The sequence below is a fragment of the Bos indicus x Bos taurus genome, chromosome 12, assembly GCF_003369695.1.
Source record: "Bos indicus x Bos taurus breed Angus x Brahman F1 hybrid chromosome 12, Bos_hybrid_MaternalHap_v2.0, whole genome shotgun sequence".
In the NCBI taxonomy this organism is placed as follows: Eukaryota; Metazoa; Chordata; class Mammalia; order Artiodactyla; family Bovidae; genus Bos; species Bos indicus x Bos taurus.
The window spans coordinates 77,579,728-77,605,919 of NC_040087.1; the positions used below are offsets into that span (position 1 = coordinate 77,579,728).

At 39.9% G+C, this 26,192-nt stretch overlaps 1 protein-coding gene across 1 annotated transcript in view; it reads left to right on the forward strand.

Moving 5' to 3' along the window:
- Positions 1-26,192, forward strand: part of ITGBL1 (integrin subunit beta like 1) — a 235,631-nt gene that overhangs the window by 93,356 nt on the left and 116,083 nt on the right. The window contains 3 exon segments of the mRNA XM_027557924.1: positions 12,141-12,287; positions 18,621-18,743; positions 23,661-23,801. Of these exon segments, the coding sequence (XP_027413725.1) occupies positions 12,141-12,287; positions 18,621-18,743; positions 23,661-23,801 (411 nt within the window).

Below are 26,192 nucleotides of genomic sequence, written 5' to 3' on the forward strand. Positions count from 1 at the left end.
AATTTTCTAATGTCAGTAGAATGGTGGGACTGAAATCGGAATGTAGATAAAAGGTGAGACTGGGAGTGGAACACTACCTACCTGGAGCTTTAAATAAGGAATGGAGCATTGATTTGGAATAGAGACTAAGAATAGGGACTTGGGTTTAATAGAGGGGGTGTTGATTACCTTTAGTAGAGACCAGGAGGTGATGAATTTCACGGTGTAAGAGGAAGGTGCTAACAACAAAGCTGAGGTTGAATCAGAGGAGAGAGAAGAAGCAGGGTTTCCAAAAAACCATATGGCAAAGAAATCCTTGAAAAGAATGGACCTCGACACAGCCTCTGGGGCTCAGGAAGGAGGCAACGTGGATGAGGGTTCCTTAAGAGGGAGAAAGGATAGAAAGCTGGGGGATTTCATTCCTGGTCACCCTTGTGGGTACCCAAGCTGAGTGGGAGACTGGACAGCTTCGTTGAAAGTTTAGAGGATTTGTTTAAAGGCATTAACTGAGAATTTTCGCTTCAGTAGGTGAGGATGGTAATACTGGTTTTCTGTTTTTTCATGTCATTTTGATAACCAAATAATACGAATTAAAGTGATTTGTAATTCAGAATTTTAATATGTTTTTTATTTTTCGGTGTTCTATTATGGTTTGGTCAGAGAAGGCAATGGCACCCCACTCCAGTACTCTTGCCTGGAAAATCCCATGGGCAGAGGAGCCTGGTAGGCTGCAGTCCATGGGGTCGCTAGGAGTTGGACACGACTGAGCGACTTCACTTTCACTTTTCACTTTCATGCATTGGAGAAGGAAATGGCAACCCACTCCAGTGTTCTTGCCTGGAGAATCCCAGGGACGGGGGAGCCTGGTGGGCTGCCGTCTATGGGGTCGCACAGAGTTGGACACGACTGAAGTGACTTAGCAGTAGCAGCAGCGTATGGTTTGGTAAAGCTATTTTCCAGAGTAAATATCTCTATACCAATGTAAAAAGAAATGGAAGATACATTATCTAGAATGATTAAAAAGGGATATTTTGAAATTGAATGGTAGGTGAAACTTATCTATCATGGATTATGATGATAACTATAACTTTTCAGAGACATAACTCATGACTCAGTCACAGAGAGTGCATCCTGGGGGTTGGTAAGTTTAGAATTGTTTGTATTTTTTGTTTTACCTTTCATGTATTTATTCATTATTTTTGGCTGTGCTGGGTCTCATTGCTGTGCAGGCTTTTCTCTAGTTGTGGCGAGCGGGAGCTGTTCTCTAGTCGTGGTGCACGGACTTCCCATTGCAGTGGATTCTCTTGCTGCAAAGCATGGGCTCTAGGGCACTCGAGCTTTGGTAGTTGCAGCTCATGGGCCCCGTAGTTGTGACTCCCAGGCTCTTGAGCACCAGGCCCAGTACTTGTGGGGCAAGGGCTTAGTTGCTCCAAGCCAGGTGGGATCTTCCCGGATCAGGGATCAAACCCATGTCTCCTGCATTGGCAGGAGGATTCTCTACCACCGAGGAAGCTCCCAAACTGTTTATATTTTCATATGAAGATATTCCTTCTCTTTGGAGCTCAGGCTAATACCACTGTTGTCATACTCTTTTCCTATTCTCAAAACACCTTGAGTTTAATGGCTTCAAAACAAGCGAGCACGCTGGCTATTATGGCAAACTTTCCTTTCTTTCTGTTTTTTTTTTTTTTTTTTTTAACTTCAAACAGCAATAGTTTATTTGTGCTCACATGTCCATGGTTTGAGTGGGAGGGCGTGCTCAGTTGTGCTTGACTCTTTGCAACCCCGTGGACTGTAGCCCACCAGGTTCTTGGTCCATGGGATTTGCTAGGCAGAATACTAGAGCGGATTGCTATTCCCTTCTCCAGGAGATCTTTCCCCACACAGGGATTGAACCTGCGTCTCCTGCAATGCCTGCATCAGCAGATGAATTCTTTACCACTGAGCCACCTGGGAAACCTTTGGGTGGGAGTTGGTTGACATAAACTAGTCACACGTTTGGTTCAGATCTGCTCCACAAGTCTTGTCAATTGATGATAAAAGAGAAGAAGTCAAGCCCCAGCTGTACAAAGCATATTTCAAGCCTCTGCATAAAGATCCACTAGCATCCCATAGGCCAAGTGAGTTGTGTGTCCAAGCCAATTTCCTTTCCTTTCAATCCTCTAAACATACTGCTCAGTTAAGTTTGCCTCTCCTCTTCCAATATATATGGTTTCTATAAGAACTACTTGTGAATGAACTGTGTGTAGTTTTTATTTCTCCTGAAATGAGTAGGGATGTCAGAATAATGTAACAGTATTATATCCTAAAAAGCAACTTTGCCCTCTGATTTTATTTCCAATTTAATTTTTCTGTCTACTGATCTAGATTTTAATTTTTTAAAAAGGGAGCCAACAGTGACAACTTATTTAAAAAATTTTTACCTTGTCCATGAGTTGCTTTCTTTCTAATTTTCTAAATGACTTCTTGAGTTCCTAAAAAGTTTTAAAAATGAATACTAATGAGCTCAATTTAGTCTCCATGCCAACTACTGATAAGTATTTTTTTTCTGCTGACTGATCTTTGTATTGTAGAAAATGTCTTGACTTAAAGTGCTTTACTTGCTTTCAAGAGAGTAGTTTCATTTTTTTCCAATCAAGTGAACCAAACTGTCAACAACTTTTATTCAGTACCTGCTTTTATGAACAGCTTAGAGAAGAGGTACCTTAGGGGGTTATTGAATTAATAGAAAAGTCCTTGCTATTAGAAGATTTACATTAAAGTTGGACTGAACATATAAATGTTTATTAATTTTTGAAGTAAGTGAGAAGGAAATAAAATAATAAATTGCTACCATCTGCTCCTTTTTAGTTGGTTGAGGATAAAATACCTCAAGAATCTCTTGATCGTAATTCTTGAAGACCTTGAGGTGATCATAGCTTTGTTTAGTCATTGCACAGACTTCTTTAAGGAGCAATAGGAGAGGTCTCTCTTAAAAAATAGATTTTTTTAAAAGGTAGATTATTAAAAGTCCATGTTTTTGGTAGTGTCCACTTCTGGGCATGTTAGAAGCTCTGTATGGGGAAACTTTCCACAGCCCACTGGAATTTAGGAGTTGCAACAGGGCCAACAGGAAAGGCCCGGTATTTTTTTCAAACAAATAAAGTGGTTTTATTTTCTAGAAAATAGGGTTTGGGGAATGGAGGCGTCCTAGGCAGAATGACTAGAAAGATAAGTCATGGAGAATCATTTTATCTGTTTCCCAATGACTGCCCAGGCAGTGTGCTTTGTTATATGGGGGGTTTCTATTGGATTTTTTTCCTACTGACTTTTTAAGATTTGTTTTTATTGGCATGCAGTTGATTTACAATGTTGCATTAGTTTCTGCTGTACAGCAAAGTGAGTCAGTTATGCATGAGTGAGCTACCCAAGAGTGTATATATAGACATATATAAACATGTATGTATGTACATATATGTGGCCTTTGTCATGTGCTTGCCCGTTCACAGCTGTTTCACCTATATATACATATATACGTATATGTATCTCCATTGAGGCCCATATATACATATCTCCATTGACCCGATTCCTTGACACATATGTTTATCTAAATGAGAAGGAGGTGGGTGATGGTGAGCATGGAGCTTCATTTTGTTCCTAGTAAAACTAGGGAGATGTCACTCATTCCCGGTTTCCTAGTCTGGTTACAGTGTTCTGAGATTCTTAGATTTCAGTTTGACTAAGTTCATTTCCATCAACTAAGAAATACTGTTGGTGGATAGTGAGAAATGGCAACCCACTCCAGTATTCTTGCCTGGAAAATTCCACGGACAGAGGAGCCTGGCGGGCTACAGTCCATGGGGTTGCAAAGAGCAGGACCCGACTGGGCGACTTTCACAAGACTTGAGTGGCTTCTATCATTTGGAGTATTTGAGATGAAGAGACGCTCTTGAATAAAATACCCCTACACAGAACAACAAGCCAAGGAAGAAACTAAAGGAGCTGAGGGTACATTTTATTTTTTTTAATTACAGAAGAAAATGAGGGAATCTTGGTAAAGGTTTCTGATGAAAAAGCTCTTAGAACTGGAGCTAGAGGAACAGAGAACTGAAAGTTTCTATCATCTGGTCCAGTAATCTTTCTTTCTCTTTCCCTTCTCAAGACACCTGAGAAATACAGTACATCCTCTAATGATGGGGTAGGGTGGGAACACCAGCTTCTTGATAAACGTGGATAAAACAGAGCAGGGAAAACAATTCTAATACTTCCCCGTTAAAGACACTTGGGCTTCTCTGTTGGCTCAACTGAAACTGCCTGCAATGCAGGAGACCCTGGTTCGGTTCCTGGGCTGGGAAGATCCCCTGGAGAAGGGATAGGCTACCCACTCCAGTATTCTTGGGCTTCCCTGGTGGCTCAGCTGGTAAGAAATCCACCTGCAATGCAGGAGACCTGGATTTGATCCCTGGGTTGGAAAGATCCCCTGGAGAAGGGAACAACTACCCACTCCAGTATTCTGGCCTGGAGAATCCCACGGACTGTATTGTCTATGGGTCACAAAGAGTCAGACACGACTGGACTGAGCGACTTTCACTCTAAAGACACATGCCCTGCATCCCTTGAGAAATACTGTATCTATGTACGTGTTTAAGTTGTCAGACCAAAAAGAACAAATGATTCCTGAAATGTTAGAATATTAACTCACCTGGTGAGGATCAGAAGACCAACTATGGCAGAATATATACGAGCACCTGGATTTCCCGAATTTCCAAGCTAGGGCTTGTGTCTGAGTGTCTTGTATAATTTTTGACTATGATGTATAATTATATGTTTGTGAAATTTACTACTCAAGATTCAGCCAAAACATTGTGTATTGTTTGCTATAGTTTATATTTTATGTTTTACAATTTGTAATTATTTCAGGTTACCAGAATTCTAATGTTAAATCCCTGAATCTTAGCAGTATTCAACCCAAACCCACTTTAAAAATGAACCTATCAGGATAATGTACAGTATTCTAGTGGGTGCTTTGAGTAACAAGTAGGATTTTGTTTCATGATATTGTCAGTAGCAAATAGATTTGGTAACAATATCCACCACCACCCCCCTGATTTAATATGTTGAATGTGCTGTTTGAAGGGACTACCTTGGTTTATTGTAACAAAAACAAGATAACTGAGGCTGTAGTATGGAGTTTTCAAGGTGAAAGGAAGCTTGGGGGTGATTCAGTCCAATCTCTTAACTTTGCAGATCAGCACAGTGACGTCTAGAGAAATCAGATAACTAGACTCCTGAATTCTTTAATCCTCCAACTTTAGCATTATTTAATTTTCAATAGTAAAGTCTGATGATTTTGCTGTTAGGATTCTTTCAACAAGTATTGAGTAATCCACTTCTGAGCATGTGAGTAACAAAAGGAAACATAAAAAGCTAAACTGGTGTCATCAAGCCGCCAGTCCTCACTGACACCACTTTTCCTGGAGCAAAAAGGTGCTCTCGTGTTTGTTGCTGTTCTGTTGCTCAGTCACGTCTGACTGTGACTCCATGAACTGCAGCACGCCAGGCTTCCCTGTCCTTCACTATCTCCCTGAGTTTGCTCAAACTCCTGTCCAGTGAGTCAGTGTTGCCATGCAACCACCTCATCCTCTGAGCCCCCTTCTCCTCTTGCCCTCAGTCTTCCCCAGCATCAGAGTCTTTTACAGTGAGTCAGTTCTTCGCATCAGGTGGTCAAAGTCTTGGCATTTCAGCTTCAGCACCGGTCCTTCCAATGAGTAATCAGAGTTGATTTCCTTTAGGATTGACTGGTTTGACCTCTCATGTTTACCGCATTGCAACTAAATGGATAATGTTGATTGTAATAGGAAAAACACAACTTTTCAGCTAAGTGAGCTAATTATACTTTGTTCCTCTTATTTGTAAAACAAGGAAACAAAATCTATCTCACTGGCTGTTTATGGAAGCCAAAGAGACTTGCCTGCATAGAGTACTTATCACTCTACCCGGCAACCAATACTTATTAGTTTTCCTTTCCTCTCCTCTTTTCCACTTTCCTGATCCAGGTCACATGTGGATTAGTGTCCAGGCAAGACCAGAGAGCAGATCTTTCCATTTCTGGGCCAAAATTCCCTTCTGCACAGAATCCTTCCATCCTTCACATAGAAGTGGGAAGTAACTATCTAAGAAGTCTTTTTTTAAAATAAAGAAACAGGGAGGGACTGGTGCCCCTGTCTTGAAAATAGTCATTTCTATTACAAACCATGAAATAATTGTAAAATTAGCCAAGGGGTCCTCTTCTTAGAATTTAGATGTGACATTGTTCTTTTATTTCTCATACCTAGAGAGGCTGGGAGAACTATAGTGGCTTAGAAAGAACAGGAGAAAAATTGAGTGTGTCCATTATTAAATGAGCTTGTTTGAATCCATCGGACATTAGGATACAATGCTGGTCTTGGAAGTTTACCTTTTTGACCAAAGCAAGTAGATCTGTGGGCTTCCCAGGTGGCTCAGTATAAAGAGTCTGCCTGCCAATGCAGGAGATGAGGGGTCGATCCCTGGGTTGAGAAGATCTCCTGGAGAAGGAAATGGCAACCTACTCCAGTATTCTTGCCTGGGAAATCCCATGGACAGAGGAACCTAGTGGGCTATGGTCCATGAGGTTGCAAAGAGTCAGACACAACTTGGCAACTAAGCAACAAGAAGTTAGATTTGCGGGGCCAACTGAGTTCTCAGATTAAAACTGTCTATTTCAAGGTTACTGTGTGGCTTTAACAGTGTATCTGACATGCATAGACAATAATTTTTTAACATCTATCCTCCTATAGATGAAAAATTATTTTCAGTGGTAATGATGGGGTAGTAATTAATAATCAAGATTTATTTCCAGCTTTATTAAGATACAGTTGACATGGCATTATGTAAGCTTAAGGTGTGCAGCATAATAATTTACATATAAATAATAGCCGCAATAACTTTGGTTAACATCTGTCATCTCATAGAAATACAAAGAAAGAAGAGAATGTTGTTTTCTCTTTGTCATGAGAACTCTTAGGATTGACTTCCTTAACTTTTGAATATACTGTACTTCAGGGTCCCCAACCTCCAGAATTTAATGCTTGATAATCTTAAGTTGACCTGATGTAATAATAATAGAAATAAAGTGCACAATAAATGTAATAATCTTGAATTATCCTGAAAACACTCCCTGCCCTGGTCAGTGGAAAAATTGTCTTCCACAAAATTGGTACCTAGTGCCAGAAAGGTTGAGGACCACTGCTTCATTGCGTGTGTGTGTGTGCGCACGCTTAGTCACTCAGTCATGTCCGACTCTTTGCAACCCCGTGGACTGTAGCCGCCAGGCTCCTCTGTCCATGGGGATTCTCTAGGCAAGAATACTGGAGGGGGTTTCCGTTCCCTTCTCCAGGGGATCTTCACAACCCAGGGATTGAACCTGGGTCTCCTGCACTGGAGGCAGATTCTTTACCATCTGAGCCACCAGGGAAGCCCAGTGTATATTAACTATGGTCATCGTGTTGTATGTGACACACTGGTGCTTATTCATCATACAACTGGAAGTCTGTACCTTTTGGCCACCTTCATCCAATTCTCTGTCCCTGCCCCGTTAAGTACAAACCTCTTTTTTTATGAGTTTGGTTTTTGGCTTATTTGTTTGCTTGGCTGGTTATTTTCAGGTTCCATGTGTAAGTGAAATTATGCACTATTTCTCTTTCTCCATCTGACTTATTTCACTTTGCATTTTGCCCTCAGGTCCCTTCATGTTGTTCCAAGTGCCAGGATCACCTTCTTTCTCATGGCTGAGTAGTAGTCCATTCCACCGCTGCCCCCTAGCCCAAGGAGACTGGGACCTGGCCCTGCTATCACAAAGATCTTCACCTGGCTTCCAGAGCCTGCTGTGGCTTTCCGCCCAGTCTGGGGTGGTGCAGATGTCCTGGGACTGGGGGTGATCAGGGACCTCGACTGTGGGAGGAGTGGGGGAGAAGAGGGGCTAGCAGAGCTGTGGAAGCGCATGTGGACCTGGGCCAGGCGGTCGGTGGGAATTCTTAGGCCCTCCTAGTGTAGCACAGAAATGGGGACGGGGGAGCTGCTCTCGGCTCTAGCCATTTATTTTCATATCTAAGAGGGAATAAAAAGACCACATCTTATGTGTGAATATCTTTCCCAGTATCAGGGTCTTTTCCAGTGAGTCAGTTCTTTGCATCAGGTGGTCAAACTATTGGAGCTTCAGCTTCAGCACCAGTCCTTCCAATGAATATTCAGGGCTAATTTCTGTTAGGATTTATGGTTTGATCTCCTTGCAGTCCAAGGGACTCTCAAGAGTCTTCTCCAGCACCACGGTTTGAAAGATAAACTCTTCTGCACTCAGCCTTCTTTATGGTCCAACTCTCACAACCTTATGTGACTATTACAGAAACCATAGCTTTAACTTTATGGACCTTTACTGGCAAAGTGATGTCTCTGCTTTTAAATATTCCATCTAAGTAGGAAAGAGGGTAATCAGGATCTATTACTTGCAGCTCTTGAGGATTAAATTATGCCCCACTAAAGGATGGGTGAAATCCCTCCATCCGGTGCCTTGAATGTGACATTTGGGAAGACAGTCTTTGAAGATGTAATTAAGATGTGGTCCTCCAGAAGTCTGAGGGACTCTAAATCCAGTGACCTGTGCACTTATAAGGAGAAAGATTTGAAGACACAGACACACAGAGGAAAAACCACATGAAGACAGAAGCAGAGCAAGGAAAGCTTGCTCAGACAAGGAGCACCAGGATGGCAGGCAGCCACCAGTAGATGGGAGACAGGAATGGGAGCATGTCTCTGGCAGATCCTCTAGAAGGATTCAGACCGTTGGCATCTTGATGTCAGTTTGGGGGCACTAGAGCTGGGAGTGAGGAAATTTTTGTTGTTTTAAGCCTTTCAGTTTATGGTACTTTGGATGACAGCTGCAGCAAACTAGTACACAGTGGATAAAGTGTTTTGCCAAACGGGATGTTCGGCAAAGCCACGTTGTTGACACTACAGTGGCGATGACCTTGCTTCGATAATACAGCAGCCTCATTCCCTGAGGTTGGCCAAAGTTCTTTGTAACCTTGGGTAAAGAGGATCTTCCCTGGTGGCTCAGACGGTGAAGAATCTGCCTGCAACACAGGAGACCCAGGTTTGATTCCTGGGTTGGGAAGGTCCCCCGGAGAAGGAAATGGTTACCCACTCCAGTATTCTTGCCTGGAGAACTCCAGGGACAGAGAGCCTACTGGGCTACAGTCCAAGGGGTCGGAAAGAGTCGGACATGACTGAGTGACACTTTCCCTTTCAAAGAGTAGGACTTATTTAAAGATTCTTTTCTTTCTAAAAACATTGTGTACTTATCTCCTGATAAAGTTATATAGGCTATTCCTTGGTAATTTTTGACAGTAAAAAAAAGCCTACTCCCATGTGCTTTCCTAAATGGAGGAAAGAGAATCAAGAAGACCCTACCGGGCATGAAGTTTAGATAAAAAATAAAAGCAGATGACCCTATCCTACCTTGGCTGTCATCTTTGCCTGCAGTCAGATGCTTAAGGAAAAGCTGAAAACAAATTACCTGGCAGCGTGTGCCTAAGATGTTAACATAAGATGTGAGGAAAAGGGGCCTCCTAATAAAAAAATTGTGTATTCTAAATAAAGTTAAATAGCTTTTTCTTGAAAGGACTGCTGGTGGGCTTCAGTGTGCTGGTATATATCATGACTCACTAAGAGAAGAATATAGCATGTCTCTTTCCATGTTTATTTTATCATAGAGCCTTTTATGGAAGAAGTTTCTGAAACTGCACCTCCATGTACTAATAACTCTGGGGTATAAGCACCTAAAATATAGCTTCTACTGATGCTTTATGGAGTCATTGTGAGATGAATGAGCCTTTTAGTATCATCTGTACATTGTGCTTATTTTTCCTCTATTTTTCCAAATCTTCATTTTAAAAAGTCTGTAACCTTTGACCCACAAACCATTACCCACCTCTGTCATATATACCTTAGTTTGGAGTTTAAGATCTTCCATCTAATATAAGAGATGTATTCTTTTTCTAGATACTTCCTTGTCTCCTAAATCATTCTTATTTTCTTCATAGTTGATATTGGGCTTTCGTTATTGGGATGAACCATAAGAAATAGCTGGCATTTAACTTATAGAAGTGGCTGTTTCTTTGCTGTATGACACAGGGAGCTCAAACCTGTTGCTCTGTGACAACCTAGAGGGGTGGGATGGGGTGAGAGGGAGATTCTAGAGAGAGGGGATGTATGTTTACCTATGACTGATCCATGTTGGTATATGGCAGAAAGCAACACAATATTGTAAAGCATTTATCTGTCAATTAAAAATAAATAAATTTATTTTAAAAATGGCTATTTCACATTGTTTAACCTAATACACTAATATTATTAAAGAATCATTACAGTGACCGATATTCTTAATTCACCAAAAGAGGTAGCCACTTTAAGAATTTGGCTCAATACGTTCATAAATAGACTGGCAGGAGAGATCACTTATGCTTGTCAGTGATACCCAGCTGGCTGAGATTGACAGGATCGTGTAGGACCAGACAGGGATGCAAGATGATACGATCAGTTTGACAAAGTAACATGCTCTGGATAAAATGAATTGCAATTAGGGTGCAGGCAAGGTGTTGTTGTTTGTGAAACAGAATAATTAATTCAAAAAATGCAACAGGAATAGAAACCCTTATGTGGACTGGGCCACATGCAGAGGAGTTTTAAAGTCAGAGCTGATCAGAGACCCAGGCTCTGCCCGACATGCCCGCGTGGCATGCCTTTGAGCCATCCACTTGGACCGACCATCTGGACCTCATCGTGTGGATTTTGGCCTCCACCTCGAATGACTGTTGGCCCCAGATCAATGATTCCGCTTCATTGTGGCCTATGAGAAATTCATAGTGCCTGAAATAGGCACTAAGACATGGCATTGTCATCTTGAATAATATACGAATACTCTCTCCCTAGTGGCTCAGATGGTAAAGAGTCTGCCTGCAGTGCAGGAGACCAGGGTTCGATCCCTGGGTCAGGAAGATCCCCTGGAGAAGGAAATGGCAACCCACTTCAGCATTCTTGCCTGAAGAATTCCATGGACAGAGGAGCCTGGTGGGCTACAGTCCATGGGGTCACAAAGAGTCGGACAAGACTGAGTGACTAGCACCTTCTTCTTCATTCTCCCTGCAACCCATTCAAACTCTGCTCACCTTTCAAAGCCCAGTTAAAGGTCAAAGAAGTCCAGAAAATCTTTCTCCTCTTCTGTAGGTTGTAGACTACATCCTTCAACTTCATACAACATACAACAAATGGTTCTGGCTGAACATAACACAATCCTCTTTGCATATTAGCCTTGACTTTGCAGTTTGTAAATCCCTTGAGGACAAAGACCAAGGATTGTATGTGTTTTGCACTTCTGTCTAATATGCAATCAATGAAGACATTAGCTGGCTTCTTCAAACAAGACTTGATAAAATTAATGACCGCAAAAATTAAAACAGCAAAATGTTGATTTGAGAAAATGAAAGGTTGAGAAACTTTTGTGAAGGTGGATGGCTATGACTCTTATCCTTTTGACTCCTGAACCAAATTTTCCCATCAGGAAACAAAATGTATACTTATTTTTCATGTTAATCTTATCCCAAAGTGGGAAAATTATAAATACATAGAGATATATATTTAATATATCTATACAATTTATTGCATATGAAATTCAAATAAACATAAGGCCAATGTTTAGTAGAATTTTATCTAAGATTCCTTACTTAGAGTTTGTGATCTTATGTGTTATAAAATGCAGCTAAATGGAAACAATTTTTATTGGGTTTTGGTGTCTTAAATGTGCAAGTGCCTGGTGGACATTTTTAGTGCTAAATTTTCTGATCATGTGTTTTTTAGACCTCTGGTTAATTATCTAGCCTAATGTCTGTATGAGTTAATGTTTTTAGCATGAGTTATCAAAGTTGATTTTGGAAATAAAGCCCACATAGTCCATTGTATGGAGTATAAATAGTGCCCCACCCCCCACCCCGCCAGCTGCTGCCATATACTTGTGTTTGAATTTATTATGGTTCATTCCTGAGCCAGCATCAGTCTTAAGATTCTTTGTAGAACAATCTAAGTCTAACTGGATGTTGTTAAATTCTCAGGCCACGGTAAGTGTGACTGTGGCAGATGCAAATGTGATGAAGGATGGTTTGGTGACGCTTGCCAGTACCCAACCAACTGTGACCTGACCAAGAAAAAGAGTAACCAAATGTGCAAGAATTCTCAAGACATCATCTGCTCTAATGCAGGTAAGAATTCTGTCCCCAGAGCATCCTCAAATGAAATAATCAAAGTTGGGTTCTTAATGGAAATATGTAGGCATTGAGAAATGTTGAACCTCGGAGTGAGACTGCTTTTGAGTGTATTTTTTTTTGAAATGAAATTCAGATAAATCAATTGGGGAAAATGTCATCTTGCTGAGACTGGCAAGTCTGATGCTCTCCAGCTGTTCCACATGCCTCCTTCAAGCAGGATATTTTCTGGAATAAAAACCCCTGACAGCATTTTATGTCAACTGTGAGCCATGTTTTCAAATGCTGGATTAATTCTCTTAAAAAGGATTTGTATGAACTGAATTAATTGTTCTCTGTTACAGATCAAGGGGGCTTTGAATTCATATGTTACCATCATATAGAATTAAACTTTTCAAATTTGATGGAGGTTTCAGGTGCCCTGGATGTGAAACCCACTGAAGAAGATAGTGACAGCAAGAGTTTTATTTAACTGAAATATTTTTCTATCTTGTAGATTTCATTTAAAATTATTTTCTTAGAAATGTACAGAGGAGCTGTTAAAATTAATTACCCAAATCATATAAAATGCAACAACTATGGTTTGGGTTTTAATGGTGTTTAGCCAATATTACTATACTTAAATATTCTTTTGACAGTTGAGCACACAGAAGCTCAAAGTCAGTTTATATTCTCAACCCCGGTTGAAACTGGGAATGCTCCTGTCCTCACTGGAGGCTCTGATTTCATTGCTTTGGTGTCTGATATGAACTGTAGTGGGTTTTTAAAGTTCTCTGGGTAGTTCTTCAGCACAGTGGTCCCTAATCTTTTTGTCACCATGTACCAGTTTCATGGAAAAATTTTTCCAAGGACTGAGAGTGGAATGGATGGTTTAGGGATGATTCAAGGGCATTGCATTTATTGTGCATTTTATTTCTATTATTATTACATCAGCTCCATCTCAGATCATCAGACATTAGATCCTGGAGGTTGGGCACCCCTTGTTAAGTAGATCTGGGGGTATGAGTTTTTGCTTTGTGTGCTCCAGGCCAGGGTTTGACGACACGTGAATACCTGCCCTCCTGAAGTTCCTGTGGTTGGGGGACTCCTTTTACAATCAGAGCTGGGACCTTTCCACAGCCTTTGAGAGGAATTGCTCTGTGAAGATTCAGAGCAGTAGGCTATTTTGTTAGTAGTAATCGGGGCTATTTCCAAGGCAAGTTGTGACTGGTGCAACCTGGAACCATGACGGAAGTCCTGACAGTCAGATGTTAACTGTCACTCTCCTGGCTTCTCTCCAGCACTTCCTTCTTTTCTTTCTTCTTAGTAAAATCTTTTTACTTCCGGTTCACAATACCCACCCTCCAAACACATACATGCACACACACACACACGCACACACACTCTCCCTCTCTCTCAACTTCATGCTTTCTAAACTTCTTTCAGTAATAAGTTTTGAAATTGATTTCAGTTCTGTTTCTTTGTAGTCTATTTTTGGATTGATTGATTTTCAAATCCAGTTTTTCTTTCTTTTTAATAATAATACATTTAATAATTATTAAAAATTTAATAATACGTTTTAACCACCTAAGAATTAGTTTAACTGTGTCTTTTAACTAAGAATTATTTAGCTATTTAATACTTTAAAATGTATAACTATCATGGAATCTAAACATGTGATTCACTACATCATCATCTCAACACGTCCAAAAGGAGGAAATTTACAGAATTGTTTTAGTAGATGATGAAACACGTAGGATAAGGTATAAGATGCATTTCTAAGATATTTTTACCTCTATTTTTTAACATGGATGTAGTATTTTTATGTAATCTACTGTGCCTATTCCAGCTTTGCCAACAATGCTTTTTATAGCATCGCCCCCACCTCTGTTCCAGTCTAGGGGCAGTGTTACATCTGGTTGTCATAAATCTTAAGACTCCTTTAATGTGTCTTTAGACAATTTTCACAGACAACACAATCTTTTTTACTCTCCTCTCAGTTTCTTAGCCTTTCAAGTTTACTTTGGGGATCTTGTCCTCACATGTCTTTCTTTAATGCCTACTTCTCCCAGCCTAGTTCAGGCCCACTGCCCACATGTTGTGTTAGTCTGAGTCCCTTGGACAACAAGGAGATCACACAAGTCAATCGTAGAGGAAATAAACCCTGACTATTCATTGGAAGGACTGATGCTGAAGCTGAAGCTCTAATACTTTGGCCACCTGATGGGAAGAGCTAACTCATTGGAAAAGACCCCGATGCTGGGAAAGGTTGAAGGCAAAAGGAAAAGGGAGCAGCAGAGGATGAGATGGTTGGATGGCATCACTGACTCAATGGACTTGAATTTGAGTAAATGCTGGGAAATAGTGAAGAACAGAAGAGCCTGGTGTGCTGCAGTCTATGGTGTGCTACAGTCCATTGGGGTTGCAAAGAGTTGGACACGACTGAGTGACTGAACTGAACTGAAGATGTTGCTAAGAGTCGGATACGACTTAGCAACAGACAACAGCAACAACTGAGTTGTTATTACTGATCTTTCCCCTTCATACAGCAGTGTGGTTTTCAGGAAGCAGCTTGGAGCAGAAAGGGAAGAGGAGCTGTATGGAGTGGGGAAGAAGACCGAAGGGCAGGGGGAGAGGCAGATGGAGCTGGGGACCAAAGGAGTCCCAGAAGGTGGCTCCAGAGGGGCACAGAATGGCCAGGCATAGTCTGCAGAGCTGAGTCAGAGCAAAGCGAGTCTCCTGCACCATCGCATCAAGGATATAGGCCAGTGTTCAAGACAGGGAGTCATCCTAGAAAGAGCCAGCTATATTAGGCAGAACGAAAAGTCAGAACTAAAATAATCCAGCAGGAGACAGAAGACCAATTCTAGAGACTGAGCTAATTGGCAACCAAGAAAGAGCCACGGTTTGACACAGCATGAACGCGCGAGTCTGGCGCGTCTGCTGGGGCTTCCATATGCTGTTTCTTGGAGCCACAGTTGTGAATTCCACTTGATGAGTAAGACAGGAAGGCTCTGAACTGTTGTAAACTTCCCGCGTCACCCAGGGATGGTTCAGATGTGTGGATTGCAGGGAGCCAGCCTGTGGGGGACGTCAGGGAGGAGTTGTAGAATTCAGAGCAGAGACTATGCCTTCTCATCTTCCCTGAAAACAATGATGGCGTCATAATCCTCATGATGGTACACCTCTCTCCCTAACGGGGAAGTGCTCCTGGTATTCCAACAGATACATTCTAAAATCCTTGACCAATATTCTGGATCCCGTACTTTCTGCCTGCAGCAGACACTTTTCTCCAAACTCAAGTCAGAGTCTTCACTGTTGTTTAATTCTTCATCCTTATTCGTTAGCTCAGACTCTGTCTTCAGCATCACAAGGCTTTTCTCCATCTCCTTTTCTTAAAATTCTATCTGTATACCAAGTGCCAACTCAAAACTTACTCCTTTGCTGTGCCTTTCCTCCTTCACAGAGCCAGCCTGAGGTTCATGCTATCTTTATAGCTTTTGTCACAAATCTGTTGCAAATGCCTTTGTGGCATCTGGTTTCATATCTCCATTGTGTACTAAGTATCAATCATCCAGCACATTCTTCTTGATCTATAATTTACTTGGTTTTAATTTTATTCCTCTTATTATCTCCTATAGCACCTACAACTTCACCAGTGATATAATAAGCAACGAGAAAATGTAATGAATAGAGATGTGACTGGTTGAAAGACAACATAAATAAATGTGAAAATGAAAAAGATGGGTGATAATTAGGGGAAAAAAAAGAGATGAGGCAATCCCATGAATCGTAGCATAGATTCAAAATGAACTTTTATAAATCAAAATAGTTTCCAGGGGAAAAAAAAAAAACAAGAAAATGAAATGTAATAAAAGTAAAATTCACACAGGCATTCTCAAGGAAGAAAAATAACAAGCTCAGGTTCTGTGAAGTCACCATTTATTTGTGACTGTGAGAGAAAGAAGTGACCCATGTAACAGAATCACACAGAGGGTTGGAAATCAGGAAACAGTGGGATCCATAAATATAAAATGTGTCTGGAGAAAATATTTGGGAATATGACTAATGTACTCGAAGTCTTAATGGGAGAAGACAAGGAACCCAGCATTTTCTGGAAGTCTATAATGTGCTAGATACAATAGAGTTTTTAGAAAGATGACAGGGTGATATATTTATCACTTGTTCTTCAGAGTAGCTCTATGAAGTAGACATTATTTGCAGATAAGGAATTTGAGAGTTAGAGATAAAAAACAATGACCTCAAAAGTGTACAGCTAGAGGGGATTAAGACCTGGATTTAGCTTCAGAGCTTCCTTAGTCCTAAATCCATACTCTGTCTGGTTCAACACATAGAGGATTTCCAATATTCAGTAGCTCAATTCAAATTTCAATATCTTTAGTTCTTTTCCATCCTTTACCTCTCAAAACCAGTCACTGAGTCATCTTTTCTTTCTCCTGAAAATATCCCCATGTGTATTTCCTTTTTTCTAAACTCATGACCGTAACGCGGGTCAGCCTCTATCTTCTTTCCTGCAGACTAATGAACCAACATTCCTTCAAATCCACTTTGCCTCATTTCAATGCATTCGCCATGTGACAACCAGAATAACCTGGTGGAAGTAAATGCCTGATCACATGACTCCCTTGTTGAAATATTTCAGTGGCTTCTCGTTATTCTTGGATGAAAGTTGGAAATCTTTAATGTGACCTCTTTGTTGTTGTTCAGTTGCTAAATCGTGTCTGACTCCTCGCAACCCCATGGACTGCAGCAGACTAGGCTCCCCTGTCCTTCACTATCTCCTGGAGTTGGCTCAAATTCATGTCCATTGAGTTGGTGACAGTACCTAACCATCTCATCCTCTGCCACCCCCTTCTCCTTTTGCTTTCAGTCTTTCCTGCATCAGGGTCTTTTCCAATGAGTCGGCTCTTCCCATCAGGTGGCCAAAGTATTGGAGCTTCAGTATCAGTCCTTCCAATGAACACTCAGAGTTGATTTCCTTTAGGATTGACTGATTTGATCTCCTTGCAGTCTAAGGGACTCTCAAGAGTCTTCTCCAGTACCACAGTTTGAAAGCATCAATTCTTCAGTGCTCAGCCTTTTAGATTTCCATAAACTTCACCATTAGTTGCCTTTTTTCCCTTTCATGACACCCTCGGCTTTATTTTCCACTGTACACCAGCTATTTTCCCCTCTTATTTCCTCTTTTACTGCAGAGCGTTTGCTTGGTCTCTTGCTGGAAGTGGGCTTCTTCACCATCTCACTTCTCTTTGCTGTTATTTTTTCTTGGCTTTCAGTTCTCAGTTTAAGAGCCATTCCCCATTCCCCAGCCATTCCTCTTTGACCACCAGGTCTCAGATAAATCCCTTTACTGTGTGTTTCTGCAACATTGTGCACTTCTCCATTTATTTTATCACTTTGGTTTTTACTCATATAAAACTTTAAGAGGAGGTTATGGCTGAATTGATCACCTGTTGCATTTCCAGAGTCTAGGATGAGATCTAGCGAATGCCAAAGTCTCAGTTACTCTGTGGTGATGGATGTGATGATCAATTAAAGATTAAAAAATAAGCATTAAAAAGGAAGCTACTCAAATGGACAATCTACTTCTCAGTATCTTTTGAATGCTGTTTTATTGTCAGTGAACTCACTCTCAGGGGTTGTAGTCAAATCCTTTTACACTTGACAGGGTATGTGGAGAGCAGTAGACCAGATGGCTGTGGTGCCTCTGTTTCACTCTGAGCTGCCCTGAGAGTCTGGTGAGGTTCTAGGACTCCATGCATAAGGAAAACCCACTCTGGGCCCTTTGTCACAGGGACATGGGTATCACTTTAACACTACAGATATGAAGTTTTTAGGAACATTTGAGTTTTTCATTTATTTAAATTTGATAATGAAGCCACAAATATTTATTATATAAATAATAAGCTCAAATATTGCACAAAGCATTGAATAAATAGCTGGTGAGGAAGATAAGCAAGGTTACTTTTCTCACAAAGCTTAGCATTTTCTGCTTTAGTTCACTCAGACCCAGGTGTAATCAGAAGATATTCATTCATGCATTGATTGGATGGACATTTATAATGTAACTCTGCTCTTGGGGAGTTCAGATTTACATTCATGAAACTATTAGAGGTCAATCATAATAGCTGTGTGCTATAAAATGTAACTAATGGGCTACAATAATCTCAAAAAAAGAATGTCATTATCCATCTCATCATACCCAGTAAAACCTAATTGGAACATAAAATTGATTGGAATTGTCTTTATCCATGAAAGAGAGGTTAAAATTCATTAATTATGATTTATATGCATTTAACAAATAATTTTTGCTTTGTTTTAATGGTTTAGGTACATGTCACTGTGGCAGGTGTAAATGTGATAATTCAGATGGAAATGGACTTGTCTATGGTAAATTTTGTGAGTGTGATGACAGAGAATGCATAGATGATGAAACAGAAGAAATATGTGGAGGTATGTATATTAACTTTGCAGAAAACAACATAAGTACTTGATTTTGTCACCTGTTTCATTGAACTTCTATCTCTATGAGTTTATATACTGGGTTTACTCATTTAAGCTGAACCTATGTTTATTTGGAAAATACTTCATATAAGGAGATATAGACTAAGGCATTCAGAGCAGATTAATAAACCTTTGTTGTTGTCGTTCAGTCACTCAGTTGTGTCTGACTCTTTGCAACCCCATGGACTGCAGCATGCCAGGCTTCCCTGTCCTTCACCATCTCCTGGAGTTTGCTCAAACTCATGTCCATTGAGTCGGTGATGCCATCCAACCATCTCATCCTCTGTCATCCCCTTCTCCTCCTGCCTTGAATCTTTCCAGGCATCAGGGTCTTTTCCAGTGAAAAATTGTTTATACTTTTTATTTTGTAACCATTTTATTGAAGTATTATTTACAGTGTTGTGTTAGTTTTAAGCATACAGCATAGTGATTCAGATGATATATTTGTGCATATATGTATATTCTTTTTCAGATTCTTTTCCATTATAGGTTATTATAAGATATTGAATATAGTTTCCTGTCTTATGCAGTAGGTCCTTGTTGTTTATTTTATATAGAGTAGTGTGTATCTGTTAATCCTAAACTCCAAATTTATCCTAATTTATCCCTAACCCCGGTATCCCCTTTGGTAACAGTGTGTGTTTTCTATGTCTGTGCATCTATTTCTGTTTTGTAAATAAATTCATTTGTATCATTTTTTTAGATTCCACTTACAAGTGGTATCATATGATACTTAGAGCAGACTAGTATTTTTTGAGTTTTTCTCTTTAATTTTTTATTATTTTTTAATTGAAGGATAATTGCTTTACAGAATTTTGTTGTTGTTTTCTAGTACTTTTTAAATGCAGAATCACATTGTTCCCAGAGAAGAGCCCGATCATTATGGCAACAGGCCAGTTGCCTGGTTCTGAAGTAGTCCTAGTTGGACTCTATCTTCTTTGCTCAGCTTTTATTTTGCCTCTTTTCTCCCAGTCTCTCTATTGCATGTTTTAATTTCATTTTCTTTCCCATTTTGAACCATAACCCTGTAAATACTCTCATGTGCTATTGGGGACATTGAAGACCAATTGGATTATTAGCCTGGAATCTATCCCTCCCCACACACTTAGATAACTTTTTTCATGATTGTTTCTATGGACAACCATTACTCAATCCATTTTTCTGTTGTATCAATTATTGCAGGCTTGCTAATGTCAAGAGCTGCAATGAGTACTTCTTATTCAATAGGTAACTTACCAGGATCCGAAATGACTTGGCAGAGTTAAATGGAATTTAGACTCCTGTCTATCTCATGCCTGGCTTCCCTGATGGCTCGGTGGGTAAAGAACCTGCCTCAATGCAGGAGATGCAGGTTTGATCCCTGGGTCAGGAAGATCCCCTAGAGCAGAAAATGGCAACCCACTCCAGTATTCTTGCCTGAAAAATCCCATGGACAGAGGAGCCTGGAAGGCTACAGCCCAAAGGGTTGCAAAGAGTTGGACACGACTGAGTGACTATGCACACACACGTACTGTCTGATGCCAAAGACTGTGCTATTGATTGCTCCCCATAGAGACCTGCCCTGGAGTTTGGAGCTCCACAAGGAAAGCCCTTCTTACCACTTGTACTGTATTAATAGTTCCCTTCTCTTCTGCTTCCCTCTCTGCAACTCTGTGCCCAGGGTTTCAACCAAGACTGGCACAGGGCAGGAAAGTAAACAGCAGTGAGAATCACTTCAGTTTGGGAACACTCTTCTCTGCTGTTATGAAACATTTTAACCTGCTTACCTCTGGCCTAATCTCTCTATCCATAAGTAATTAATTCTTTCATTGAAATCTGAAGAGACTCTGTCCACAGAATCCTATCCTGCATACCAAATGGGTGATTTCAGAGGAGTATTTGCCCTGAAAGGATCAGGAGCCAGTGGGGTGGGGAGGAACCAGAAGGCCATCAAGTATCACTAAGCTGCTGCTTTGTTTACAAAACAAATTGAGGCTTCAATTCCTGTGGTCATCCAGATGCTCTTGTTTTAGGTCAGCTCGGAGCTCTCTCTCTGGTGTCCTAGCTGTTCCACCAACCAGGATAAAACAGAAAGAGAAGAACCTTCATTTTTTCCTCCCAGTGACCGAAGCTCGATGCTGCTCAGACAGTTCTGCTAAAGGGCTTGTTCCAAAATGATTAGAAATTAGATAAAGCTACCCACACATGTGATGTGTTTGTCTTCCTGGGATTTCATTTGCAGTTATCACAGATCAAAAAACAGGAAGGGAACGTGTGGAGCCAGTGTTTTCTGATACACACTGCCAAAGCAAAGTCTATTTGCGTGTGTAAATATAAACATTGACCTGGAAAGAACAGGAAATGTTTAATGCTCAACCTTTCCACTCATTATTGCTGTTGGTTTGAGGCTAAAGCAATTTCATGGTGCAAACTCTCTGACCACAGATAACCAACATTCCCGTAAAATCCTCTGGCAATGGCACTGTGTAGGATTCTAGATTTTTCCATGTATCATTCACATGAAAACAGTCTGTTGAGAGGTGATTCTACAGCCCAATAGGGAAGCAATTCAAAAAGAGATTTTCTTACTCCATCAGTTTGCACAAAGCCAAGAATGATGTTCATTGCCTGGGCTGTGTATTGTCCTAAGGCTTATATTTTATCTCGGTTATCCAACTATGTCTTATTACAGTACTTTCACTTGAATTATGAAGATATCTGCTTAATTTTCCATATCTGCATATGGTATAGCTTTACATGATTTATTCTAATAATCCTGTTCACCTCTATCTCAATGATTTTTTAGTATAACCTTATCAGTACTGAATTTTATAAGCATACAAAGAATTTGGGTGTGAGAAATGAAGATTTATGATCATTTATTAATCTCATGGTAAGCCTTACATGAGATTAACGAACTGCTGCATGTTACATAAATTTCTTATAATGACAGAGGAAATAAACTTTGAAGATTTCTGAGATTATACTACTTTAAGTATAATCTACTTAAAGGAAATTCTACTTTAAGAAGTTAATCAAGCCTTTAAAAAAAAAAAAAAAAACTGACTCCTAGGAAAAGGAAAATTGCTTTTAGTAAGCAATTGTCTTGTTTTCTTTCAGTGTAACCTTCAGGTTCCTGAGGCTTGTGATATAACACTGGCTCATGATATTTTTGTGTGCATACATATAGAGATAGTTTTAAGTCCATGAATAAAATGTATAGCTTTTATATTTTACTACTGATGAAATCATTTGATGGTCTTTATGTCAGCTTAAGTGAAAAAGTTAAAATTTGCTGTAGAAATGATCCTTGTCTATTAGCTTATGTGCTTAGTCACTCAATCGTGTCCTACTCTTTGCAACCTCATGGACTGTAGCCTGCCAGGCTCCTCTGTCTATGGGATTCTCCAGGCAAGAATACTGGAGTGGGTAGCCATTCCCTTTTCCAGGGGATCTTCCTAACCCAGGGATCGAACCCAGGTCTCCTGCATTGCAGCTGGCTTCTTTACCATCTGAGCCACTAGGGAAGCCCCATCTCCAGCTTAAGAAGAGATTTTCTGTAGATACTCCAATTGCAGCTCATTTAGACAGAAAACATGACATTATACACTGGGTCCTTGTCTTTTTCTCTATATTTCACTCTAGCACTTTCTCTTCATCTCTGACTCTCTCTGTCTCTCTGATACATATCTACATGAAGGAAGTCTCATCTGAGAGGCAAAAATAGCATGAGACCAGCATATTTTATCGTATTTTCCCCTTCATATGTGTGTGTACCAGGCCCTACTGACACTCCCGCTGTTGGCCAGAAATGCCAGAATGTGTTTAGAAAGAAAAATAGCCTTGCTATTAGTTTCCCATGGAGGCTCTGGGATGATGGCTGATGGAGAAGAGAGAGGCAAGAGCAGACTTTAGCCATAGACTGATAAAGCATAAATTCATGTACAGCAGAAAGAATAGACTAAAAACGAAAATGGTGCTGTTTTTCATCATAGGTGCAAGAACACACGTTCATGGTTGTTGACATAACTACAGAAAAAAAGAGGATATACAAGGAGATTTGGGGCGAAAAAGACTTGTCATCTTTTGGGAATTTGTAGGGTTGCTGGACATGGGCACAGAAAGTGATGAGGTGACATCATTACAGATTGCATGGACATAAGTATGAACAAGCAGAGTAATAGTTTATGGAGCAATGGGAGCTGCAGTGGTGTGGGGGCAGCTAGAGACAAAATGATGGGCTGCCCTTACCCAGCACTTGTATCCTCTTGACAGATAGGAAGGGGATTTGACTTTAATACCAAGGGTCCATGCTGTTTTATTTGTAGTTAGTAGTTTAAGTACTACTAAAAGTTGATTTAGCTGAAACCCTCTGCCACATGGTAAAACACAATAGCTTGTTGGATACTGTTGAATGAAAAGATAAAATGTTTCCTCTGGCTAAAGAAATGGCTCAGTCATTAATACTGTGCATCCAAGGAAGTATGCACCATTGGTTTCTCATGGTTAATTTCAAATGACTCAAGAAATGCTCTCAGAGTGAATGCTTATATACATTTGAGTTTGATGTACACATTTGTGACTGGAGGCCTGGTAGACTTTCTCTGTCTTTCATGCAGTTTCTTGAACACTCTGTCATTTTCCTCAGCCATCTGGCTAGGACAAATCAGAGGACACCTTGACTTGCTTTATGTGTGTGATGATGTAGATGTGGGCACACCTATGATGTTTTGGTGGCACGCTATATAATTTGATTATTTTAAGCAAGAACCATGGAGCAGGTTGATTATTTCCAAAGGCAGAAGTGATCACCAAGAGGTAGAAAGTTAATTCTGCTTTTGAAAGCTGCTTTTTTTCCTCACTGTGTAAAATTCATTTTGGGTAAAGGCCACGGAAAGTGTTACTGTGGAAACTGTTACTGCCAGGCTGGTTGGCATGGAGATAAATGCGAATTCCAGTGTGACATCACCCCCTGGGAGAGCAAGCGAAGATGTACATCTCCAGATGGCAAAGTCTGCAGCAACAGAGGTGTGTCTTTCATATTCATTACCACGTAATTGGGGAAAAAACAAAGCTCTTTAATTATTACTTCACCTTTCCTGTGTATTTCCTTCCATTTGGAAGTCATCTTTTATAGGCTTTGACTTTAATGTAAATCAACATTTCCCATACCAACAAGCGTCCCTTTCTTATTTTTTTTTTTACTGGGCAGAAGGCAGAAAGATAAGAAAGTTGCTGTCATACTTGCAGCTTCACTGAACAAATAGTTAACTCAGGGCCTGTAATTTCTTTGGCAGCCCTCCAGAAATGACATGGTAGAGCAAAAAGGCGATTCTGGTAGATACTTCTGTTAAATGTCTCTTGACTAACAGAACCAGCTACAGCGTGACCATCTCATTATTCAGAGGGTATTCCAGAAAAAACTTGTCTTAATTAAGTCAATCAAAGGCTTGGTTACAATACTGAATTGATATGGAGTCATTTAACTTTGATACACAACAATAAAAATATGATAGTGAATAAAATATAGCCATGTGAGATTGAGATTGACCTTAGGCAGGAATTTAAAAAATATATTAGTATTGCTATCGTGTAATTTAAAGTGAGTTAACTAAGTGTTGATATCAAATCAACTAGTATTAAACACTTGGAAGAAAATTCTTGAAAATACGTGTTCTTTTTCCCTTTGTCAGCTGTCCTGGTAGATAAATAGCCATGTTGGGCTTTTCTGACTACTTGAAGTTATCAGTAAGTAGTCAGTTTCCTTCTATAAACAAGTTAAAATCTAGAAAGCTGGAAAATTATTTTTTTGCATTTCTATAAATGAATGACACATTTTAATAGGTAATGCTTACATGGAAAGCCTAAACACACTACCAGTTTTATCTTTTTAAAGGTTGACACAGAAAAGTAAAATATGCCCAATTTCTGTACATAGAGAAAGGGAAGCAAAAGGCCTGAACTTGGGACAAAAATTATAAGGAAAAGTCCTCTCTTTAATTTATGCAGAGCAGGTCTGATTATTTATCATACTCACTCACTTATATTTTCATTTATTATATAAGCTATGTAGGAAGCATCGCTTCACGAATGCCCTATTGATGGACATTTAAATCACCAGTGGTTTTTCAATGACATGATACCACCATATTTAATGTTCCTATACATGTGCTTTTCAGTTCTTTTCCTTGCCTCTACATACGTGAATTGAAGTGAGCTGTTATACGTAACATACATCTAAAGAGTCTATGTTGGGAAACTGCCATCTGGAAAGTTGTGCATTTTATACTCTGCACCTGCACAAACTCTTGATCCTAAAACAATCTTCTTTTTCATTTCTGTCTATCTGATGTCTGAAATAATTCTAACTCGCTGTTGTTTAAAGTTCTCTTAACCCTTAATCATTACAGGTTGAGTGGTAAGCATTTTTTACATTTATGTATCGTCATTATTTCTCTCGACAAAACTTCCAATTAGTGTCCTTTGTCTATTTTTCTGTAGGCATATTTGTCCTTGGATAATTCATTCATAAGAATTGCTTATGTTTGTGAAAGTAGCTTTGTCTTTTAAATACATATGACTACGTGTTTCAGCTGTTTTTATCTTTTAGTTCGTTTTTGGTGTCTTGCCCTCAGCCAGAATTTTAGATTTTTATGTCGTTAATTCTTTTATTTTTTTTTTCTTTAAATAATTTGCTTTGACGTTTTTGAATAAAAATGAGTTTTATTTTACATTTTATGGTTTTATATCCTTAAATCTTTAGCTGGAATTGACTTTGATGTAAGAGGTAAGAAAGGGATTTAACTTTGTTCCTTTCACAAATGATCTAAAGATCCTTGCCCTAAAGATGATTATTAATAGTTCACACAGAATTATATGATTTACAACTTAACACTTCTCTATATGAATCTCCAAAAAGCCAGAGTCCTCGCTCTCTGCCTATGCCAGTGTCGTCTATAGCCTGGGCTCGTCTGACCCAGCCATGCCTGCTTTTCAGTCTTTCTGGATATGCTCCTTCTGCTCCAGTAGGTCAGGTCTGCTGAGGATCCCATGTCCATCCCCACCTTCCTTGGCTCACTCTTGCTTTCTTGACCTCCCTTGAATTGTTCTACCTCCAGACCTCCTAAAACATTTCCCCTTCTCTCTTCTTATCCAGACCATCTACCTTAATTACTTCTGCTCACATTGACTTCCACTTGCCCAACTTTTAGAGTATTTATGTCCTTGTTTACAAAATGTTAGTGCTTCACGTGCTAGTTTTTTTATTAGCCTTTTTTTTTTTTGGTCAAATAAATTGTAAACCTCTTGAGAGCAAGGGTGACATTTTTTGTTAATTGTGTTGGTATTATCTCTGAGTCCTACCAGCACGGTGTTCCTGGCACATCCTGGAATCCCACAGAAGTATCGGCATGGATAATA